Source organism: Prionailurus viverrinus, chromosome B2, assembly GCF_022837055.1.
Source record: "Prionailurus viverrinus isolate Anna chromosome B2, UM_Priviv_1.0, whole genome shotgun sequence".
Lineage (NCBI taxonomy): Eukaryota > Metazoa > Chordata > Mammalia > Carnivora > Felidae > Prionailurus > Prionailurus viverrinus.
Genome location: NC_062565.1, coordinates 105834106 through 105855839, shown reverse-complemented (window position 1 = coordinate 105855839; position 21734 = coordinate 105834106). Strand labels below are relative to the sequence as shown.

Genomic DNA, 21734 nt, shown 5'->3' with positions numbered 1-21734 from the left:
TAAATGAAAAGTAGGAAAAAAAGTCCTTAAAGAATATCTGACCAAGGGGCACCTGGGTGGCTCAGGCAGTTAAGTGTCCAACTCTTGATTTTGGCTCAAGTCATGATCTCTCCATTTCGTGAGTTCGGACCCTGCATTGGGCTCTGTGCTGGCAGCATGGAGCCTCCTTGGGAATCAATCTCTCTCTCTCTCTCTCTCTCTCTCTCTCTCAATCTCTCTGTCTCTCTCTCTGCACCTCCCCCACATGTGTCGTCTTTGCCCCTCTCAAAATAAATAAAACTTAAAAAAAAAAAACAAAACCTAACCAAAAGTTTATCATATGTATTTGGGGTCAGAATTTAGGCCATCTGTGTTATGCCCACCCACCAATAAACCCATACCAAATATTTGGCTAAAATAGCACACAACAGAAGCTTTCGAGGTGATAAAAGTGTTCTAAAACCGATTGTAGTAATGCACAACTGTGTAAATTTATGAAAACGCAACGTTACACTTAAATGGGTGAATTTTACGGTATAGAAATTATACCACAGTAAAGCTGCTTTTAAGAAAAGTGACTTGAATAACATCCTATGTTTCCAAGGTAGTGAGAAAGGAAGTCCTCACAAGGGAAATATGACAATATCTAGCAACATTGCATATATATTTATTGAGCTAGAAATTTACAGTGTTATTCATTGCCACACTCTTTACAGTGGCAAAGACTGAAAACAATTTAAATGTCTAAGGGGTTAATTGAACAAATAATGGTATGTCCACACAATGGAGTACTATGCTGGTACAGTAGAGCATGAAGAGCTCTGTATTCTTCTATGTCATGAGCTACAGAATATACTTGAGTGAAAAAAGTGCATTAGAGAAAAGCATGTGTGCTATGCTATTGTTTAATAAAGGGAGGAAATATGTAAATGTATTTTTACATTAGAAAATGGAAGGATTGGGGTGCCTAGGTAGCTCAGTCAGTTAAGCATCCAACTCTTGATTTCAGCTCAGGTCATGATCTCATGGTTGTGGGATCAAGCCCCATGTCAGGGTCTGTGTTGATAGCGTGAAGCCTGTTTGGGAGTCTTTCTCTCCTTCTCTCTCTGCCCCTCTCCCACTGCATGCACTTTCTCCCTTTCTCTCTCTCAAAATAAATAAACATTAAAAAAATGGAAAGGTAAACTGAAAAAAATATTTTTAATGTGACTTATAGGACAAGGAAGGAAATATGTTGGAGAGGACAGTGATAGAAGCTAAACTTTTCTGAATATATCTTGTTTTATGTATTTTACTTTAGACAGTATGGATGTCTCACATAATGATAAAAACATTACGTTCTTTAAAAAAGGCAATCAACTTTTAAAAGCAAAATCAAATGAATAAACTTGTGTATCAAGTTGGCACATGGAGAGTAAATATTTCAAGTGTTTTTTAAAAATCTCTAGTGGGATATATTTGACCTTTAAGAAGAAGTCTCCTCCTCCACCCAAAAACCAAACCCCTGTTTTCAGTAAGCATATTATTAACAATAATATTGATATTGGTAAGAAAACGTCATATACATTGATTAAGCATAAGTAATTAAAAAATACATTTTTTCCTAGGTCTGTACATTGAAAAGGCCTAGTTAGCAATGGGCAACCAAGTAGTTGTATGCTCCTAGCACACAGATCTTGATTTCCAAATATCATTTCATACTAACAGAAACAAGGCCTCCTTAGGGAAATGGCTGATCCCAGATGTGGTACAGGAAATATACAAGATGATCCTGGGATATCTGGCCATATCAGAAAATGAATAAGTGAGCTAAGAGGCTATGTGCGAAGGACAAGAATGTGGAAAGCAATCTCCAGTGGAGGGTCTAAGCTTCGAGAAGGAATGGATGAAAAAGAAAAAAAAGTAAAAATACTTAAATCAAAGTAAAAATTGACGGTATATCCTAAAAATATCTAACTTCTGGCTCAGAAAAAAAAAAACTACCTCATAAATTGTAGAGGAGTAGGGTTCTTGCATTGATTGAGAGGAATGCAAAACTATTTAGATTTTTGTTAAGTTAAATATATATGTTAAGATTCCTAGGGTAACAGGAAAATACGAACTCTCAAACAGGTAGAGATTTTAAAAAAATAGATGAATGAAATTAATCAAAAGGTAAAAAGGGGGGAGAAAAGAGAAAAAGGGAAAGAAAAAAAGGGGAAACAGAACAAAATAACATGGTCAAAATGAATCCAGATATATCAGTAGTCAGAATAAAGAAAAGAAACTCTGGTAAGAGAAGACAAAGATATGCAGAATGTATTGAAAGCAGTAATATACTGTATACAAAGTACACAACTAAAACAACAGAATACGTATAGACCATTATGAGGACTAAGATATATAGAATACAAAGATGGGGATTTTGTCAATGGAGAAATGAAAACAAATGGACATCTAGCTTCAATACTTTAACTTTGCCAAACGTGGTTGATTGGTCAATAGAGAATGAAACCAAACTATCAACCAGTTATTCTACCGTTTAAGGCAAAATTGTTGACAGCCCATTAGTTGTGCTGTGAAAATGTCTGAAGGGAAACTGCTTTCACCAAAGATGTTTACAGTGAAGTTACCTAGAACAGGGATTGAGAACAGGGTTTTTTCTGTTGTTTTCTGCTTGGTTTTAGTTACATCATTTTATTAACCAACCTGTTCACTGTCATCTAGTTTTCTTTTTAACATTAGTAAATCCTAGACCAAAGGTTTTGCACTCTTTCATTCTATCTACTGGCTGCCTTTTTGGATAGTGGCCATTCTCTAGTGCGCTGGTATAGATTTCACCACGAAAAGCTGTGATTGAACCTTCACTCTGATTACATTTTCATCTTGGCATAATGGGGCTTCTGTATCTTCAGCCTTCAGCAGTAAGGTCCATTGTTCCCACAACAACTGAAAAATAAAATAATTTCAGCTAAGTTTCAACTAGTTTGTTTTATTCAAATTCAGTTATCACATAATCTGAAACTAACATTTTGTAATAACTATTCTGTTCTTTTGGCACATAAATTTACCAATTCTCATTTGAACTTGAAAAATATTATACCAATTATAAATTTGTATGCACAAAGTAATGCAGCATCTAAATACATAAAAAATTGCCAGAACTACAAGGAAAAAGTGGACAAACCCACCATTATCTTGGGAAATTTACATATCTTTCTTAGAAATTGACAAATTTCACTGACTCGTAAATATATTAAAAATGTGAATCAATTAATAATATACATTCTTTTCTAGCATGCATGAAACATTCACTAAAACAGCATATACTAAAACATAAAGCACATTTCATCAACTGTTAAACTATAAGAGTAATCCTATCCCAACTTAGAAATTAATGGCATAATGTTTTTGTTTACTTATTTGTTCATTTATTGTCACAATTTTTTTAAAGTTTGAGGATTTTAAAACATTTCCAAATGATTCACAGATCAAAGAATAAATCATAGTAGAAGTTTAAAAATGCTTAGAATTGAATGATAAGAAAAAGCTATGTATCAAAACTGTGAAATGCAGCTGAAGTGGTAATTCAAAGTAAATTAATAGCCTCAATATTCATTTCTTAGGAATGAAAGGTTTATAACAAATGTGTTAAACATCCCTAAGAAATTAGAAACAGAAATATAGAATACACCCAAAGGGAATAAAACATTGGAAATTATAAAACAGCAGAAACTAATGAAGTAAATTAAAACATAGAATATAGAGGGTTGATGTAAATGAATTTGGCAGAGTCATCAAGATAAGAGATGACAGGTACAAGAAAACAGTTTAGAAATGATAACAGGGATTAAAGCCAGAGATTTTAAAAAGAACATTATGAATTGGTATGCCATCTTGTGCTCTGGCCAAAATGGAGTAACAGGAATAAGATACACTCTCCTGCCTGAAACAACTGAAAAATTGCACAAAAACATGAAACAACAGTTTCCAGACATTGGACATCAGGCAATGAAGGGCAGTGATCCGTGAAAAAGAGAAAATAAGTTAGTTGCGCTCTGTAATTGTTCCACTTTACTGCCTAGAGAGTTTCAAGACTGTAGGGTGTGGACAGGAAACCTAGGTGGAGCCTAGAATTTTCTCAGAGTTGAAGAGAAGGGTCAGGAAGCCAGGGAAGATAAGACAATTAGATTTCACAGGGTAGGGAACCAAAATGATAAAGCTGTGCAGAGAGCTCTAGACACCTGAGCTGAGTGACCACTACCCATGGTCATGAAAAGAACCAGTTGAAAGAATAAGGAGAAACAATTTTTTGTTTGGAGCTTACACATGGCCAAGAATGGTTTGAGTTCCACTGGCCCAACTAAAAACTCTCATATTTGGCAGACTAGCAGAGTACTCAGAATGATATTGCCTCAGGAATAAAATAAAGGCTGTTCTGTGCCTGCCTTACAAAGTTTAAAAGCAAGACTGTAAGGGATCAAAGTGTCTTCAAGTAACTTCATTGTGTCCAATGACAAAGCTTAAGAATATATGCAGGAAATCCTTACCTAATAGCCAAAAAAGTAAAAGTCACAATGCCTGGTTTCCAGCACAAAATTACCAGACATGAAAAGAATGCATGCAAATGGAAAATATAAACCATAATGAAGAAAAAGAAGAAAAACAAAAACAGAGCACATTAGAATTAGCAGATAAGTACAACGTTTCAGCTATAATCATACCTGCTGTGTTCAACACAGTACAGAAAAGCTTGAGCATAAGAAGAAATATGGGAGATATGAAACAGACCCAAGTAGAACTGTTAAAGAGGAAATACACAAAGTCTGACATGAAAAATACACTAATGGAATTAAGAGCAAATTAGATACAACAGAAGACAAGATTAGTGGCTTCAAAGACAAAGCAACGAAAACTATCCAAAATGAAACACAGAGAGAGAGAGACATGAACAAAGCATCAGTATTAGAGGTAAGACTATTTTGAGCAGCCTAATACAAATGGAATTGGAATTGAAAAAATATTGCAAGAAATGAGTTGAAATGTTTCCAAACTTGATGAAAACTATAAACTCAAAAGCCCAAGAAGCTCAGCTAACTACAAGAACAAGAAACATGAAAAAAGGCAAACAAAAACACATCATAATCAAATTGCTTAAGATCAGTGATGAAGAAAAAAATGTTAAAGCAGTCAAAGAAAAAGTTAACATTACTTACAAAGGAACAAAGATAAGAATGACAGCAAAATTCTTATCAGGTAAAGGCAAGTCAGAAGACACTGGAGCAACATCTTAAAGGGAAAAAAAATGTTCTTAAAATTCTACATCTAACAAAAATCTTCAAAAATGAAGATGAAGTAAGGACTTACTCAGGCATACAAAAGCTGATGTATTCACCACTAGCAAACTTATAATACAAAAATGTTAAAGTCCTTCATGTAGAAGGAAAATGATACCAGATAGAAATCTACATCTACACAAAGAATTGAAGAGCACTAGGAATGGTAACTATGCAGGCAAATATAAAAAACTTCATACATTTTTAAACCTCCTTTAAGTATAGTTGACTAAAGGGGTGCCTGGGTGGCTCAGTCAGTTCAGCGTCTGACTTCGGCTAGATCATGATCTCACAGCTCTGTGAGTTCGAGCCCCGCATCGGGCTCTGTGCTGATGGCTCGCAGCCTGAAGCCTGCTTCGGATTCTGTGTCTCCCTCTCTCTCTGCCCCTAACCCACTCACATTCTGTCTCTGTCTCTCTCAAAAAGAAATAAACATTAAAAAAAATTTAAGAATAGTTGACTAAAGCAAAAATTTATGGCTAAACAATAAATGTATTAGGGAGTTTATGACATATAGAGAAGAAAAATGTATGACAACAGGACAAAGGCAGAGAAGGAGACAAAGGAAGTATACTGTACTCAAGCTGCTTATACCAGTGTTGTCAAACAGAAAAATAACACCACATAGGAAATTTATAATTTTCTAATAGCCATGTTAAAAAGTAAAAATAATCAGTAAAATGAATTTTAATGGAATTTAACTCAGTATGTTCAAAATAGTATTTTAGCAAGTAACCATAATATAAAAATAATTAATAAGATATTTTATATTACTTTTTCCTTTTTAAATCTTTGAGACCCAACATGGATTTTACCTCTCAGTTCAAAGACTAAATTTTGATTGGAAATAGTCTATATTTACACTTCATAAAATGTATAGTCAAAACAAAAATTCCCATACCTAAGTTGTGCCAAATATACTTAGGTTTTCTTTTTTTTTTTAATTTTTTTTTTCAACGTTTTTATTTTATTTTTGGGACAGAGAGAGACAGAGCATGAACGGGGGAGGGGCAGAGAGAGAGGGAGACACAGAATCGGAAGCAGGCTCCAGGCTCTGAGCCATCAGCCCAGAGCCTGACGCAGGGCTCGAACTCACGGACCTCGAGATCGTGACCTGGCTGAAGTCGGACGCTTAACCGACTGCGCCACCCAGGCGCCCCAATACTTAGGTTTTCTAATAACCAAGTAAAGTTATCAGTTTTTATTTTTAACTTTATTAAAATAAAATAACATTAAAAATTCGATTTCTCAGTGGTACTACCACATCTCAAGTGCTCAAAAGTACAGTGTTATATGTTATATGCTTCTGTATTACTTGAAAGTAGCCAGAGTGAAAAATGGCTATTTTAAATCCTTTATAAAGCAACCAATAAAAAATGAAAAATAAATATTAAAGAGTTACAGCTAATAAGTCAACAAAGGAAATGGAAAACTAAAAAATACCTAGCTAATCCAAAACTGTGTAGAAAAAGCAAAAGCAGACCAGAAAAGAAAAAGGGACAAAAAGCAAATAGTTAGGTCTAAATTAAATCAATAATCATGATAATTGTTAATGATTTATAAACACTCCAATGAAAATGCAGAGATTCTCAGAATAAAAAAGCAAAATCCATATCTTAGATTAGTAGATAAGTACAAGAAACCCACTTTATAAAGGAGGAAATTGATTAAAAGTAAAAAGATGGAAAAGATATACTATGCTAAAACAAAAGTAAGAGTGGCTATATTAATATCAAAGTAGATTTCAGAGCGAAGAATATTACCAAACATAGAGGGTTATTGGATAAAGGGGACAATTCATGATAACCAAAATGTGGAAATAACCCAAATGTCCATCAACCAATGAATGGATAAATAAAATGTGTTATATCCATACAACGGAATATTATTCAGTAATAAAAAAGGAATGAAATATCAATATATGCTACAACATGGACTAAACACTGAAAACATTTATGCTAAATGAAAGAAGTGAGTCACAAAATAAAATGTTCTACAATTGATTATGGTGATAGTTACACATCTGTATGAATATAGAAACCACTGAATTGTATACTCTAAGTGGATACATTGTATGGTATGTAGGTGAATATCTCAAATAAAACTTTTTTTTTTTTAAAGAAAATAGCATGTCCTTGATACCTGAACAGGAAAAATTTTTGAGGTGAACATTACATCAAGATTTTATTGTCTTCATAATATAGCAAAATATGAAGCTTAGAACTAGATCGCTCGGTCCTTTCTCTTCTCATCTCCTCTCAGTTCAAAATGTTTGCATCTCTTAATAGCCAGCATTCTCTTAGATCTGCAGTTGGGCTAAACACATTCAAGCCTCAGCACAATCTTCTTTGTAGTTTCATAATTTTTCCGGAAAATTGGCTTAGTCTACCTACCATAGCCACTCTGCTTCCCGTCATAACGCTGCTTTCCCTGGGCACAAAGAGAATCTTTGCCTTTCTTGTACTGTGTCACTTGTGTGTTTTAGGAATGTTCACATGGTTGCCAGAGTGCTGTCAGCACCTAAAACTGAACAGGGACAATTTAATGCAAAGAGATTAGTAATGAGGGATTGGCTACTCCTGGTAAAGAGAAGTCTGATAAATAACAGGATATGTAGGGAACAGCCACTATGTCTGAGGCAAAGTCAGTATCCAAGGAAGTAATCAATTTGGAATAGGTCTCCCTCCAGCAAGGCTAAGATTTGGACCTCATTGGTATGTAGCATTACTGGATGGCAGAAAAGTTCTTTGGGTGTCTCAGGCTGAGGCTGGCAAGCAGAAAACTGTCCACTGAGGTGCCAACAAAACTAACCAGTAAGTTGCTCTCAAGGGGTGCTGGAGGAGCTCCCTAGAAAGTTGCTTCCAAGGGCTATTTAATTTCACTGAGAAGTTGCCCACTGGGATGCCTGCAAGGCTCCCTGCAAGCCTGCTTGGGCACCAGTGAAACTAGCTGGGACACCCCCTACTGGGAGCCTGTGCAACTTGCTTAGAAAACGAGGTGGGTCACTGGGGTAAGTCTCCAGTGGGCTGCCTGTGAGAGTGCCACTGAACTGGTTGGGAAGCGGACTAGAGGTGCCAATGAAACTCACCAGGAAGCTGCCGGCAGAAGTAGCACTGACACTAGGCTGGAGGTGAGCCGCTGTAGTCTTCTGCACAGTGGCTGAGCATCATAGGAACAAAAGCTAGGAAAAGCAAACTAGGAATAGGTCATGAAACTTTTTCCTCCTTCAGTGTCCCTCCAGGGCCTTCTACCGACAAAGGAGAAATGTTTACGAGGTCCTGGACCAATATCAAAAAGTAGGTTGGGGAAGGGTGCATTTGGAGCTTAAAAGCAATAAAATGATAACTGACACATTGGGTACATCTTAAAATAGGTTCAATACTGGAAAGTCTATTTTTCAACATATTAACAGTGGAAAGCCATAGGTTTATTCACGATGCAGAGAAAAATTGGATGAATTTCAACTCCATTCAGGTTAAAAACAGAATAAAATAAAAGCCTTACATTAGGGAAAAAAGAGTACATTTTAAATCTGATGGAAGTTATCTACAAAAAACATACAGTCAGTTATCATTATTCATGGTAGTTATTGTATAAAGTTGCTGCAAACACTGAATTAGCAAGTATTGAATCATTACTCCTAGGGGAAATACAGGGTTAGGTTCCTGTGAACCTCTGGTAATATGTTTGTCAACCAAACAATACACACCCTATTCTATAGGTGTTTCTCTTTAAAAACTATATATATATATGATTCATTAACATTGAACTCACAGCCTACAGAATTGTAACTCATGCCTCAACAAAGCGTAACTAACAAATGTGTTTTCTGTTAAGACACATCACTCACAAGGGGCTACTGGGTGGCTCAGTTGGTTAAGCATCTGACTTCTGCTCAGGTCATGATCTCACAGTTTGTGAGTCCCACTTGGGGGAGCTCGAGACCTGCATCAGGTGAGTTCGTGAGCTCCAGCCCTGCTTTGGGGTGAGTCCCACTTCTTTGTCTCTTCCTCTCTCTCTCTCTCTCTGCCCCTCATGGGATTCTTTCTCTCCCTCTCTCTGCCCCTCCCTCACTTGTGCCCTCTCTCTCAAAAAAAAAAAAAAAAAAAAAAAAAAAAGACACATTAGTCACATAAATAAATAAATAAATAAATAAATAAATAAATAAATAGAAAGCAGTCACACTGTTTTCTTGCACTTAGGAGCACTAGACAGCACTTCAGCAATATACTTGGAGGCCATTTTAAACAGCAAAATCAACAACAACAAAAAAAACACAAGACACATGGCACTAAATAGGTCATGAAAGGATAGCTGTTTGTAGCATGAAGGCTGAAATAAGAGAGCAGAGCATTGCTTTGTTCAACCTCAGCTGGGAACATGTGTCCTGGGTGACTCGATTTTTTCACCACTATGCACAATGTCCACAAATGACCATGAAAATGTCAGGGGTATTGATTTTTAAGGAGTGGGCAAATTTGATAACACAGAATCTCCAAATACAAACTTCACCTACTACATCATCAGTGGTGAAACATTAAATGCATTTAAGAAAATAATAACAAGTTTAAAATGCCTGCTACTATTACTTCTAATCATTATCATACTAGAGGTCATAACTTAATGCAACAAGAAACAGAAACAAGGATTTGAAATGAATGTCATTACAGTTAATATCATCTACAAAACCCAAAAATCATCTACAAATTGGAACTAATTTAGCAAGGTTGTTAGATATGATTAATATGCAAAATTCAATTGGAGTTCTATACCCCAGGAACAATTTGGAAATTTTTAGTTAACAAGAAATGCTTTACAACAATGAAAAACATGAGGGTCCTACCCAGGAGTAAACTTAAAAGATGTGAATGATTTTTGTGAATACTGAAAAAAAGATTTTTGAAATACAGCAAGGAAGCTCTAAGTAAATGGTAAGCTATAACTTGCTAACGAGTAGTAAAAGTATAATTAAGATGTTAACTCCTCCAAAATTGTCCTCTAGATTAAATGCAATTTCAGCCAAAATCCCTATGGGGCTTTTCACAGAATTTAAGAAGTGAATTCTTTATGTGGAAATGCAAAGAGCTATGACAATCCTGAAAAACAGAAGACTTGCCTTACCAGATAATCATGATGTAGTCACAAAATGCAATAGTATACAGCAAAGAAAAAGAACCATAGGTATATGTATATATGGATGTATCTCAAAAATTGTTAACATTGAGCTAAAAAATCATAGAATATATAAAATATTCCATTTTATACATTTCAAAAACAGGGAAGTGAAACTATATATTTTAGGTATACATAAACATGACATAAAAAAACGAAGGCACACATGACACCCAGTGCTCATCCCAACAAGTGTCCTCCTTAATGCCTATCACCCATTTAGCCCATCATCCCCCCACTCAATATTCCACCAGCAGCCCTCAGTTTGTTCTCTATATTTAAGAGAACATTTATGGGTTGTCTCCCTCTGTTTTTTTCTTATTTTTGCTTCCCTTCCCCTATGTTCATCTGTTTTGTTTCTCAAATTCCACATACGAGTGAAATCATATGATATTTATCTTTATCTGGCTAATTTCGCTTAGCATAACGTACTCTAGTCCATCCATGCTGTTGCAAATGGTAAGATTTTATTCATTTTGATTGTCGAGTAATATTCCATTGTATACATATACCTCGTGTTCTTTATCCATTCATCAGTCAATGGACATTTGGGCTCTTTCCATAATTTGGATATTGTTCATAGCACTTCTATAAACACTGGGGTGCATGTGCCCCTTCAAATAAGCCTTTTTGTATCCTTTGGTTAAATACCTCGTAGTGCAATTGCTGGGTCGTAGGGCAGTTCTATTTTTAATTTTTTTGAGGAAGCTCCATACTGTTTTCCAGAGTGGCTGCACCAGTTTGCATTCCTACCAGGAGTGCGCAAAAGGGTGCCTCTTTCTCCGCATCCTCACCAACATCTGTTGTTACCTGAGTTAATTTTAGCCATTGTGACAGGTGTGAGGTGGCATCTCATTGTGGTTTTGATTTGTATTTCCCTGATGATGAGCGATGTTGAGCATCTTATCATGCGCCTGTTAGCCATCTAGATGTCTTCTTTGGAAAAGTGTCTATTCATGTCTTTTGTCCATTTCTTCACTGGATTATTTGGTCTTTGGGTGTGGAGTTTGACAAGTTCTTTATAGATTTTGGATACTACCCCTTTATCTGATATGTCATTTGCAAATACCTTCTCCCATTCCATTGGTTGCCTTTTAGTTTTTATGATTGTTTCCTTTGCTGTTCAGAAGCTTTTTATCTTGATGAGGCCCCAAAAGTTCATTTTTGCTTCTGTTTCCCTTGCCTCCGGAGACATGCTGAGTAAGAATTTGCTGTGGTCGAGGTCAAAGAGGTTGTTGCCTATTTTCAACTCTGGGATTTTGATGGCTTCCTAAGGTTTAGGTCTTTCGTCCGTTTTGAGTTTATTTTTGTGTATGGTGTAAGAAAGTGGTCCAGGTTCATTCTTCCGCATGTCGCTGTCCAGTTTTCTCACCACCATTTGCTGAAGAGACTGTCTTTTTTTCCACTGACTATTCTTTCCTGCTTTGTCAAACGTTAGTTGGCCATATGTTTGTGGACCCATTTCTAGGCTATTCTGTTCCACTGATCTATGTATCTGTTCTTGTGCCAGTACCATACTTGTCATTATGATTATAGCTTTGTAATACAGCTTGAAGTCTGGAATTGTCATGTCTCTAGCTTTGTTTTTGTTTTTTGTTTTCAACATTACTTTGGCTATTCAGGGTCTTTTCTGGTTCCATACAAATTTTAGAATTGTTTGTTCTGGCTCTGTGAAGAATGCTGGTGATATTTTGATAGGGATTGCATTGAATATGTAGATTGCTTTGGGTAGTATCAACATTTTAACAATATTTGTTCTTCCAATCCATTAGAATGGAATGTTTTCCTTTTTGTGTGTCTTCAATTTCTTTCACAAGCTTTCTACAGTTTTCAGTGTATAGATTTTTCACCTCTTTGGTATTTAATGGGTTTTCACCTCTTAGGTATTTTATGTTTTTTGGTGCAATTGTAAATGGCATTGATTCCTTGATTTCTCTTTCTGCTGCTCCATTATTGGTGTATAGAAATGCAACTGATTTCTGTACATTGATTTTATATCCTGCAATGTTGCTGAATTCATTTATCAGTCCCAGCAGTTTTTTGATGGAGTCTTTTGGGTTTTCCACATAGCATATCATGTCATCTGTGAAGAGTGAGTTTGACTTCCTCCTTGCTCATTTGGAGGCCTTTTCTTTTTGTTCTCTGATTGCTGAGGCTAGGACTTCCAACACTGTGTTGAGTAACAGTAGTTAAACACTCAATGTTTAAATAGTAGGCACTTTTGGGCATTACACATCAAACTGCCTACTGTCTCCAAATTAAAATGGTTGTGCATTAACTACTGAGCATTCCAAGTTGTTTATTTGGTGGGGTTGCCCCCAATCAACATTTTAGTTCTGGTGGTGCTTTCCAGCTGGTACGATTATTTCAAAGTTTTATTTCATAACAAAATGGAAAATTGGAATGTTAAAGTGCTAATGATAATGATATGATGTAAAGGTCTCCTAAAACTTAAACTACTGAAATATAAAATTTATTTGATGTGCTAAAAGCAGGGAATCATGTACTCACTGAACTTAGTCAACTCTTCAAATATGAATGAAAAGAAAATCAAAGAACGTACATTAAATTGACCAAACACATCATTAAAGGATATACTTAGGAATTTCTGGGAAGGGAATGGCACAGTCTATTGTTTGACCTCTACATTGCACTTTCAGAAATTCATTTGCCACTAAAATTGCAGACTGCCTTACTGAAAGTAAGGTACCCTAAATATAACCGATCCAATTCCTTTCGCTACTCTGTGATTAACATAGTTTCAAATACTGAAAGAAATGAAGCCAGGCAAAGAGACAAGCAGCAGCAGCAAACAAAAGCTCTAAGCTAGGGAGGCTTAGGCTTGGCTACGGTGTGGACCATGTGTCCCAGAGTACATTAAGAAAGTTAAACTGGGGGCGCCTGGGTGGCTCAGTCGGTTAAGCGTCCGACTTCAGCCAGGTCACGATCTCGCGGTCCGTGAGTTCGAGCCCCGCATCGGGCTCTGGGCTGATGGCTCAGAGCCTGGAGCCTGCTTCCGATTCTGTGTCTCCCTCTCTCTCTGCCCCTCTCCCGTTCATGCTCTGTCTCTCTCGGTCTCAAAAATAAATAAACGTTAAAAAAAAAAATAATTAAAAAAAAGAAAAAAAAAAAGAAAGTTAAACTGGACATTCCCTCCAATTTCTATTTATCTGGTTTAAAACTCTTCCCCTTAAATAAATGCACAGTATTGCGTTAAAATAACAGAAAAGGAAAAAAATAATCTCAAAACACGTGAAACTGCCAAAGCTTGAAATACAAAGACAGATATAATGTATAGCAGAATATGTAAGTTCTAAAATAAAGGCAACATACTGCTTTATCAGATAGGTTACAAACAACATTCTTAATGGTTTTTATAAAGTAGATGGAATTATAATCATGAGGGCATCTGTTTTTGCTCCAATAAGAATACAATAGCATCAGTAAGAACAAATAAAATAGACACATTTATATAACTGCAATTGTAAAATAGTATTTTATTATTTTTAATATAGTGCTGTAACATTTCATAATATTGCATACTGCTCAAATGTTGGTTTATTTAGTTAGACAAGAATATCCTCCCTTCATCCCACACCCCAGTCAGAATTTAAAGACACATTATCCTTTTAGAGCCCTAGCACATTTTCTCCTAATATGTCACATTTCATAAAACAGTAACGCTATGAACTAAAAGAGTAAAGGTTAACAATTACTTTGATTTCAGTTTCACAAGCAGCCAGGAGATTGCCGAATTCAGAACAGCAACAAAAACTCACTAGACTTTGTAGTAGTTACCTTTTCCATATGCTCCTTCTTAAGAAAAAATATGAAGGCAAAGGTAATGTTTCTTTTAGTCTTTTATTCAACAAATCAACCTTTATCTTGCAATTAAGTTTTACAGTTACCAAATGATATTATTTCTGTGCCAGCAGATTTGTTTTTGTTTTTTCAGCTTTTTGTTCTGGTGCTACCAGCAAGTGAACAAAATGACATTAAAAATTAAGTTCTAGGAACACCTTTCAAAATAAAACTTGTTTAAAAACACCAGGCTAGTGAGTCAAATACTTACAAATATAAAACAAGTAACCATAATTGCATAGATTAACTAGTAAAAATTCAAATTCAGACAAAATGAAACAATGAATTTAATTAAATCAATGTAAAAGGCTCTTTCAAGTATTTTCTTGTTTTTTTTGCATTAATGTTGTATGCATTCCCCTTTATAACATGTTTTAATTTTTCTTTTTTTGGCACAGTTTCTCTTGGATTTAAATATAAGAAGTCTTATTAGGAAAGAAAGTCAATTTTTTTTTTCCATAAAGGTCAGTGAATAATAATGAAAATGTATTTTGAAGCATTTTAAAAATTATATTTGAAAGGAGTTGACATATATTAAAAAATTCTAATAACAAAGTATTTGCTAGTCTTGGTTCAATAAAGTCATCACCATGTCAATAGCTGGTCCCAACTATTAGATACTACTCCTTGCATCCAAATCTAATCAAATTAATTATCCAAGTAACAGATCTAAATATAATTTTATATTTAGATGCTTATAATATGGTCATATTCTGTATTTAGAGATATAAGGTTTCACTGGCAAAATTTAAAAATTGCCCCCTCAAAAATCATCTTATGTGTGAGGGTGTGTACACACACATATATTATGTTTCCTTTCATAAGAACTACTTTGTTTGAAAGACTTGACTCTGATATTCATTAATATGACTACAGGGTCCTCAAAATAAAAGCAGGCACAGCTGGTTAGTTTATGAATTATACTGCATTATTAAGTTCGGTTGATTACAAAGAGTGGAATACCCTGTCACCTGATACTTAGAACCATCTGTACCACAAAGAGTTTACCTCATAAATTCACCATCAATTTGGTAATCTTTGATATAACTACCCTGTTCTTTTGAATACACATAACACAACAACAACAACAAAAACCTTTTTTTACTCAACTTTATAACTTCCACCACAATAAAAAGGGCACAGATACAATCCTCTACTTAACAATATATAAAAGAGGTTTGGCAGATACAGTCAGCATTATGGACACCATTTAAACCTGTATTTTATATCTGTAGGTTTTAAGTGTCTTGCCAAAAGCACGGTTTCATGATACATAATTTACAAAGTGTCATACTAAGTTTTAAAAGTACTCCTATATACATTTTCTTCTTGTAACATGCCTCTGATTTCCAGCAGAAACATTATAAACGCTATCATAAATGAAATCTTTCTTTACAGAATAGACTATGGATCATATCAAAAATGCTTTAGTTCCCATCTTAAGACAGTTGTATACTAATTTTTAAATAAGTATTTTAGGTATATAATTGGAAATGTAAATAGCCTGCATATAACCATAAATGAAAAGACTGCAGTTCAACAGTACCATATCTGCTTAGAAAGCTCTAACAAGTACAGCACTGTGAGAACAACACACAGACACCATATACATATGTATCTATAAATAAATAGAATTTTCCCACTGAAACTTTTTTTTTAAAAGCTTCACAGTTTGAAGAGGTTTTTGCTGTTAATAGGTAAAACAGATACATTATACTGACCGATCTGCTACAAATGTAATCTAATACACTGATTTACAACAAGCAGCAGTATGACCCTCTCTGTATTATGAAATAAAAATCCCTAATACAGATTTCAACTATATTAAAGAATCCTTAGCAATTTTCACTAGTGTCATCCTTTAGTGTCCAAACATTAAGTGCATGTAATAAAATTTAACACATAACAAGGTGATTTCTTCAGGATAATTTTGCCATTCAAGTACCCAAGTTTATTATTACACAGAAAGTGAAACTTTTCAATTACTGCTCTGAAAAATCAGAGAAAGAATTACAGTATTATTTTGCTATGCAGCACTACTTTAGATTCATGATGGCATCTCTATCATGATGCTTTTTAAAATGAAGAGTGAAAAAATAATAAAACACTATTTCAAAAATGGTAGCATATTTGGTCAAAATACAAAATATAATAATATTAATAGCATTTGTATGTTAAAAACAAATATTTAAATGTTGTGTAATCATTGTAATGTGTTCAACATGAAGAACAGCTTTTCTCTTCACAATTGCCACATTTTAATTGATTATCAGTACAATACTTCTATGTTTTATAAATAAATTTTACAGGTTTTTTGTTGTAACTTTTTTTTTTTTTTGTAAAGTATAACCTACAGCACAGTGATTTATAATTTAAGGTAACAGATATTTTCACATTCTAATTTAGCTTTTACACTATTTCATGCTTCTGAAGCTTTTTTGTTTTTGCTTCAAGATAGAGGTAGATTTAATAGATTGGGCATGTCAGACTTACTGCCAGAATGCAATTCTGCTAACGCAAAACTGCTAATGCGCAGTTTCCAAGATGCTAGAAAAAATTCAGAACCATTATGTAATACTTTACCAAAGTTCTCCTTTTTAAGCTTAAGTTATTAAATAATTTTATATGTATTTAATTGTTCACAAGTAGATACAAAAAATAGATAAAACAACAGAAACACAAATACAGGTACACCAAAATAAAAACAAAACTATAACAAAAGATTGCATCCGAATGGAAACTTTTGTTTTGCTTTTTAAAAGTGCATCAACTTTTTCTTTTCTGTTCTAAGTAAAAACACACCAAACATTCCTACTGACACTGTAACAAAGAAGAGATATCTGAAACTACCCTTTTTAGCCATTAATTTTTCCCCCACCAAGTTAAAGTTGAAACCCTTCCATTGGTGCTTCCTGCTGCTGAAACACGAACTGTTGTTGATTTTCATCCACCTGAGGTACAATGCTGGGATCATCTTCTTCTACACCAAAGTAATGTTCAATCAGATCAAAAGCCTTTTGGTAAATTTCCTGATTTTCATGGCTTTGCAGAAATTCAATTTTATCCAGACCTATTATATACATATATATAAAAAATTGTTACACAGGTTTCAACATAAATTTGAACTGAAATAATGAATCCACAGCATCTGTCAGTTCACTAGCAATGGGCTGTTATTTTTATCTAATTTTTGCATATACTGATAGCTAACACCATTTATGCCTTAAACTTTAAGAATGAGAGCATGAGGCAGTGCGGTAAGGAAGCAGCACAGGCCTGGGGGTAAAAACATCACAGTCTTCACTCTGCTAGCTGTGTGATTTTGCCCAAATAGTTTGGTTCCTTTGTAATTTAGTGTCTCAATTTTAAAATGACAGTTTTAGATTATGTAAGTCCACAGGTCCTTTCCAAAGTAATTATGCTAAATAAAAGGCACAAAAATGGAAAGCATCAAAACAAAAACACACCAAAAGGTGAGCAAACTAACACACACACATTATCTCAGAGAATGAACCAGAAGATACCAATATGGAATGAATACTATTTGCAAATCCAGTGCATCTATTATATAATTTACCAAAAGTACAACCTATAAGTGAAACTGAAAATGTCTATTTTTACAAGATAAGCAGAATCTATAGCACTTCATTTCATTGCTTCCAAGAAAAACAATCTACACACAAGTCTCAGTGATACTGAAAATCTTTTCATTTGATTACAGATGAACCTCTTCAATTGTATTATTACAGGATAGTATTGGAAGTACTAGCCAGAGCAATTATGCAATGAAAAGAAATTAAAGGCATCTAATTCAAAAAGGAAGAAGTAAAACTATCATCATTTGCATATGACATGGTTTTATAATAGAAAATCCTAAAGATTCCACCAAAAAAATAGTTAAAACTAATCAATGAATTCAGTAAAGTAGGATACAAAAACAGTGCAAAAATCTACTACATGTCTATAAACTAATAACAAACTATTAGAAAGTGAAATTTAAAAAATAATCCCATTTACAAGTGCATCAAAATGAATAAAATTCCTAGGAATACATTTAACCAAGGAGGTAAAAGACCTATGCACTGAAAACTATAATGAAAGAAACCGAAGAAGACACAAATCAATGGAAAGATATTCTGTGCTCATGGGTTGGAAGAATTAGTACTGTTAAAATGTCCACACTATCCAAAGCAATCTACAAATTCAATATCATCCATATCAAAATTCCAATGGTACTTTTCACAGAAATAGAACAAACAATCCTAAAATTTGTACTGAACCACATAAAACCCCAAATAGCCAGATGCAATCTTAAAAACAACAAAGCTGGAGGCATTATACTCCTGGATTTCAAACTATATGACAAAGCTATAATAATCAAAACTTAGTTGCATAAAAACAGATCAATGGAACATAATAGAGAGCCCAGTAAGAAACCCACATATAACATCAATCAGATTACAACAAAGGAGCAAAGAATGTAACATACAATGGGAAATAATAATCTCTTCAAAAAAACGGTGCTGGGGGGTCGCCTGGGTGGCTCAGTGGGTTAAGTGACCAGCTTCGGCTAGGTCATGATCTCACAGTTTGTGGGTTCAAGCCCCATATCAGGCTTTGTGCTGACAGCTTGGAGCCTGTTTCAGATTCTGTGTCTCCTTCCTCTGCCCTCCCCTGTACTCTTTCTCTCTCTCTCTCTCTCTCTCTCTCTCTCTCTCTCAAAAATAAATAAACATAAATAAAATGGTGCTGGGAAAACTGGACAGCTACATACAAAAGAATGAAACTGGGCCACTATCTTATACCACACACTAAAACAAACCCTGAATGGATTACTTGAATGTAAGATCTGAAATTCTAAAACTCCCAAAAGAAAACACAGCTGATAAACTCTTTGATATCGGTCTTGGCAGTTTTTGGATTTAACACCAAAAGCAATGGCAACAAAAGTCAAAATAAACACGTGAGGTTTCATCAAACTAAAACGCAAGGTTACTGTTCCTTGCATACAGCAAAGGAAGCCATCAACAAAATGAAAAGACAACCTACAGAATAGGAGAAAATATTTGCAAATCATATACTTTAAGGAGTTAATACCCAAAATATATAAATAACTCATAAAACTCAACACCAAAAACAAACCATCTGGTTAAAAAACAGGCAGAGGATCTGAATAGATATTTTTCCAAAGAACACAGATATCCAACAGGTTGAAAAGGTGCTCAACCTCACTAATCATCAAGGAAACATAAATAAAAACTGCAATGAAATATCACCTCACATCTGTTAGAATCAGTTCTCAAAGACTAGAAATAACAAGCACTGATGTGAAGAAAACAGGACCCTGGTGCATTGCTGGTAGGAATGTAAGCTGATGCAGCCACTATGGTAAACCGTGTAGAGGGTTTTCAAAAAATTAAACTACTCAAAAAAAAAAAAAAAACCACCACCATATAATTTAGCAATTCCTTTTCTGGGTATTTATCCAAAGAAAACAAAAACACTAACTAGAAAAGATACCCACACCCCCATGTTCACTGCAGCACTATTTACAGTGGCCTAGATATATAAACAACCTAAGTATTTACTGATGGAAGAGGAATTAAAAAATTGTGGTATACATGTATATAATAAAATATTATTCAGCCATAAAAAGAATGAAATCTTGCCATGTGCGACACGGATGGACCTTAAGGGCATTATGCTAAATAAAATAAGTCACACAAAGAAAGACGAATACCATGTGATCTCACTTATATGTCAAATCCAAAAATACAAAAACAAATGCCAAGCTCCTAGAGGCAGAGAACAAACTGGTGGTTGCCCGTGAAGAAGTTGGCAAAATAGGTATGAAGGAGGTCAAAAGGTACAAACTTCCAGTTATAAATAAGTCATGGGGTATAGTGTACAGTATGGGGACTATACAGTTAAGAATATTTTACTACATATTTATTAAGTTGCTAAGAGAGTAAATCTTAAAAGTGCTCATCACAAGAAAAAATCTTTATACCTATGTACAATAATGGTTGGTAACTAGACTTACTATGGTAATCATTTTGTAGCATATACAAATATTGAATCATTATCTTGTATACCTAAAACCAACATAATGTTAAACAGCAATTAAAAACAAAAAGAATTGACTATAATGATAAATTTTGAACTGACTGCTTACCATATGCTTCTTCAATGAGAGCACAGTATGGATTAATGCCTATTCCATTTTGCTTAGATTCTTGTTCTCCAAGACGTAGAATATTTTCAAGTCCATTTAAAGCCACTTGGACTATTTTAGAATCCATAACAGTCAATAGGTCACAAAGGGGTTTAATGCAACCTAAGGCTACCAAATACCTTCAGAGTAATTAAAAAAAAAAAAAGTAGAGGAAAAAAAATTTAAAAAGACTTAAATATTTACAACAATGATAGGAAAATATTCTTTAGTGAAATGTTAAACAATTAAGAAAAGTACTCATATATAAACTCAAACATGAAAACATTTAAATATTCATCTACATAGGAACCTGAAACTTCTTTTTACTCTCCTATTCTCATTTAACATAATTAGCCATAAATGATATTACAAATATTACAAAAAGATACACATAAGCAAGTTGGTACTTGGGTCTGTTTTTGCATGGCAATATGAATGCTAAGAATAGTGGCTTCAAGGTGCTTTTTTTTCTTTTTTTAAAGGTGAGCCTATGTACACATATCAGGGTCGCATGGGAGTATGCAGAAATGGAGAGGAAAGAGGGACATTTAAATCAAATTTCCCACAAAAACAATTGTAGCTGATGTTCTAAGGTATCTCCTGTGTTTCAGAAGCACAGAAGGCTTCTAGGAGCAAAACAGGCTCTGTTGTGAATAATTTTAACATATAATATTCACAAAAGTTATTCCACTCATTTTTTAATACTTTGTCCTTTTCTAGTTTTTATTAGCTCTTTTCCATTCTCTATAAAATAAAGTAACTGATTTATTCACTTGGCAAAACATCCACTAAGCATAAAGGAAAAAAGCATGTGCAGAAGCCAGAATGCATGACTTCAAGGGCCAAATCCACTCCTTATTAGTTATGTGACTTTGAGTGACTGCTCTGTGCCTCAGTTTCCCCATCTTTAAATGGGGATAATAACAGTACCAAGCTCAGAGTGTTGCTGTAAAAATACAGTTAAGAATTCAATAAAGTTAGTTTCCACTCTCTCTTTTTTTTTTTTAACGTTTTATTTATTTTTGAGACAGAGAGAGACAGAGCATGAACGGGGGGAGGGTCAGAGAGAGGGAGACACAGAATCTGAAACAGGCTCCAGGCTCTGAGCTGTCAGTACACAGCCCAACGCAGGGCTTGAACTCACGGACCGCGAGATCATGACCTAAGCTGAAGTCGGCCGCTTAACCGAGTGA

General features: G+C 34.6%; 1 protein-coding gene across 3 annotated transcripts in view; it reads right to left on the bottom strand.

Moving 5' to 3' along the window:
* Positions 1-2111: 2111 nt before the first annotated feature.
* Positions 2112-21734, bottom strand: part of KPNA5 (karyopherin subunit alpha 5) — a 55523-nt gene continuing 35900 nt past the window's right edge. For 2 of the 3 annotated variants that reach the window (XM_047860604.1, XM_047860605.1), the window contains exons 13-14: positions 20503-20681; positions 14314-17397 (exon numbers count right to left, since the gene is read on the bottom strand). In XM_047860604.1, the coding sequence (XP_047716560.1) occupies positions 17210-17397; positions 20503-20681 (367 nt within the window). In that variant the 3' untranslated portion in view covers positions 14314-17209. Of the gene's footprint in view, positions 2908-7687; positions 7821-8382; positions 8476-14313; positions 17398-20502; positions 20682-21734 lie in introns of those variants that run through there. The other variant, XR_007152485.1, reaches the window with a different exon arrangement.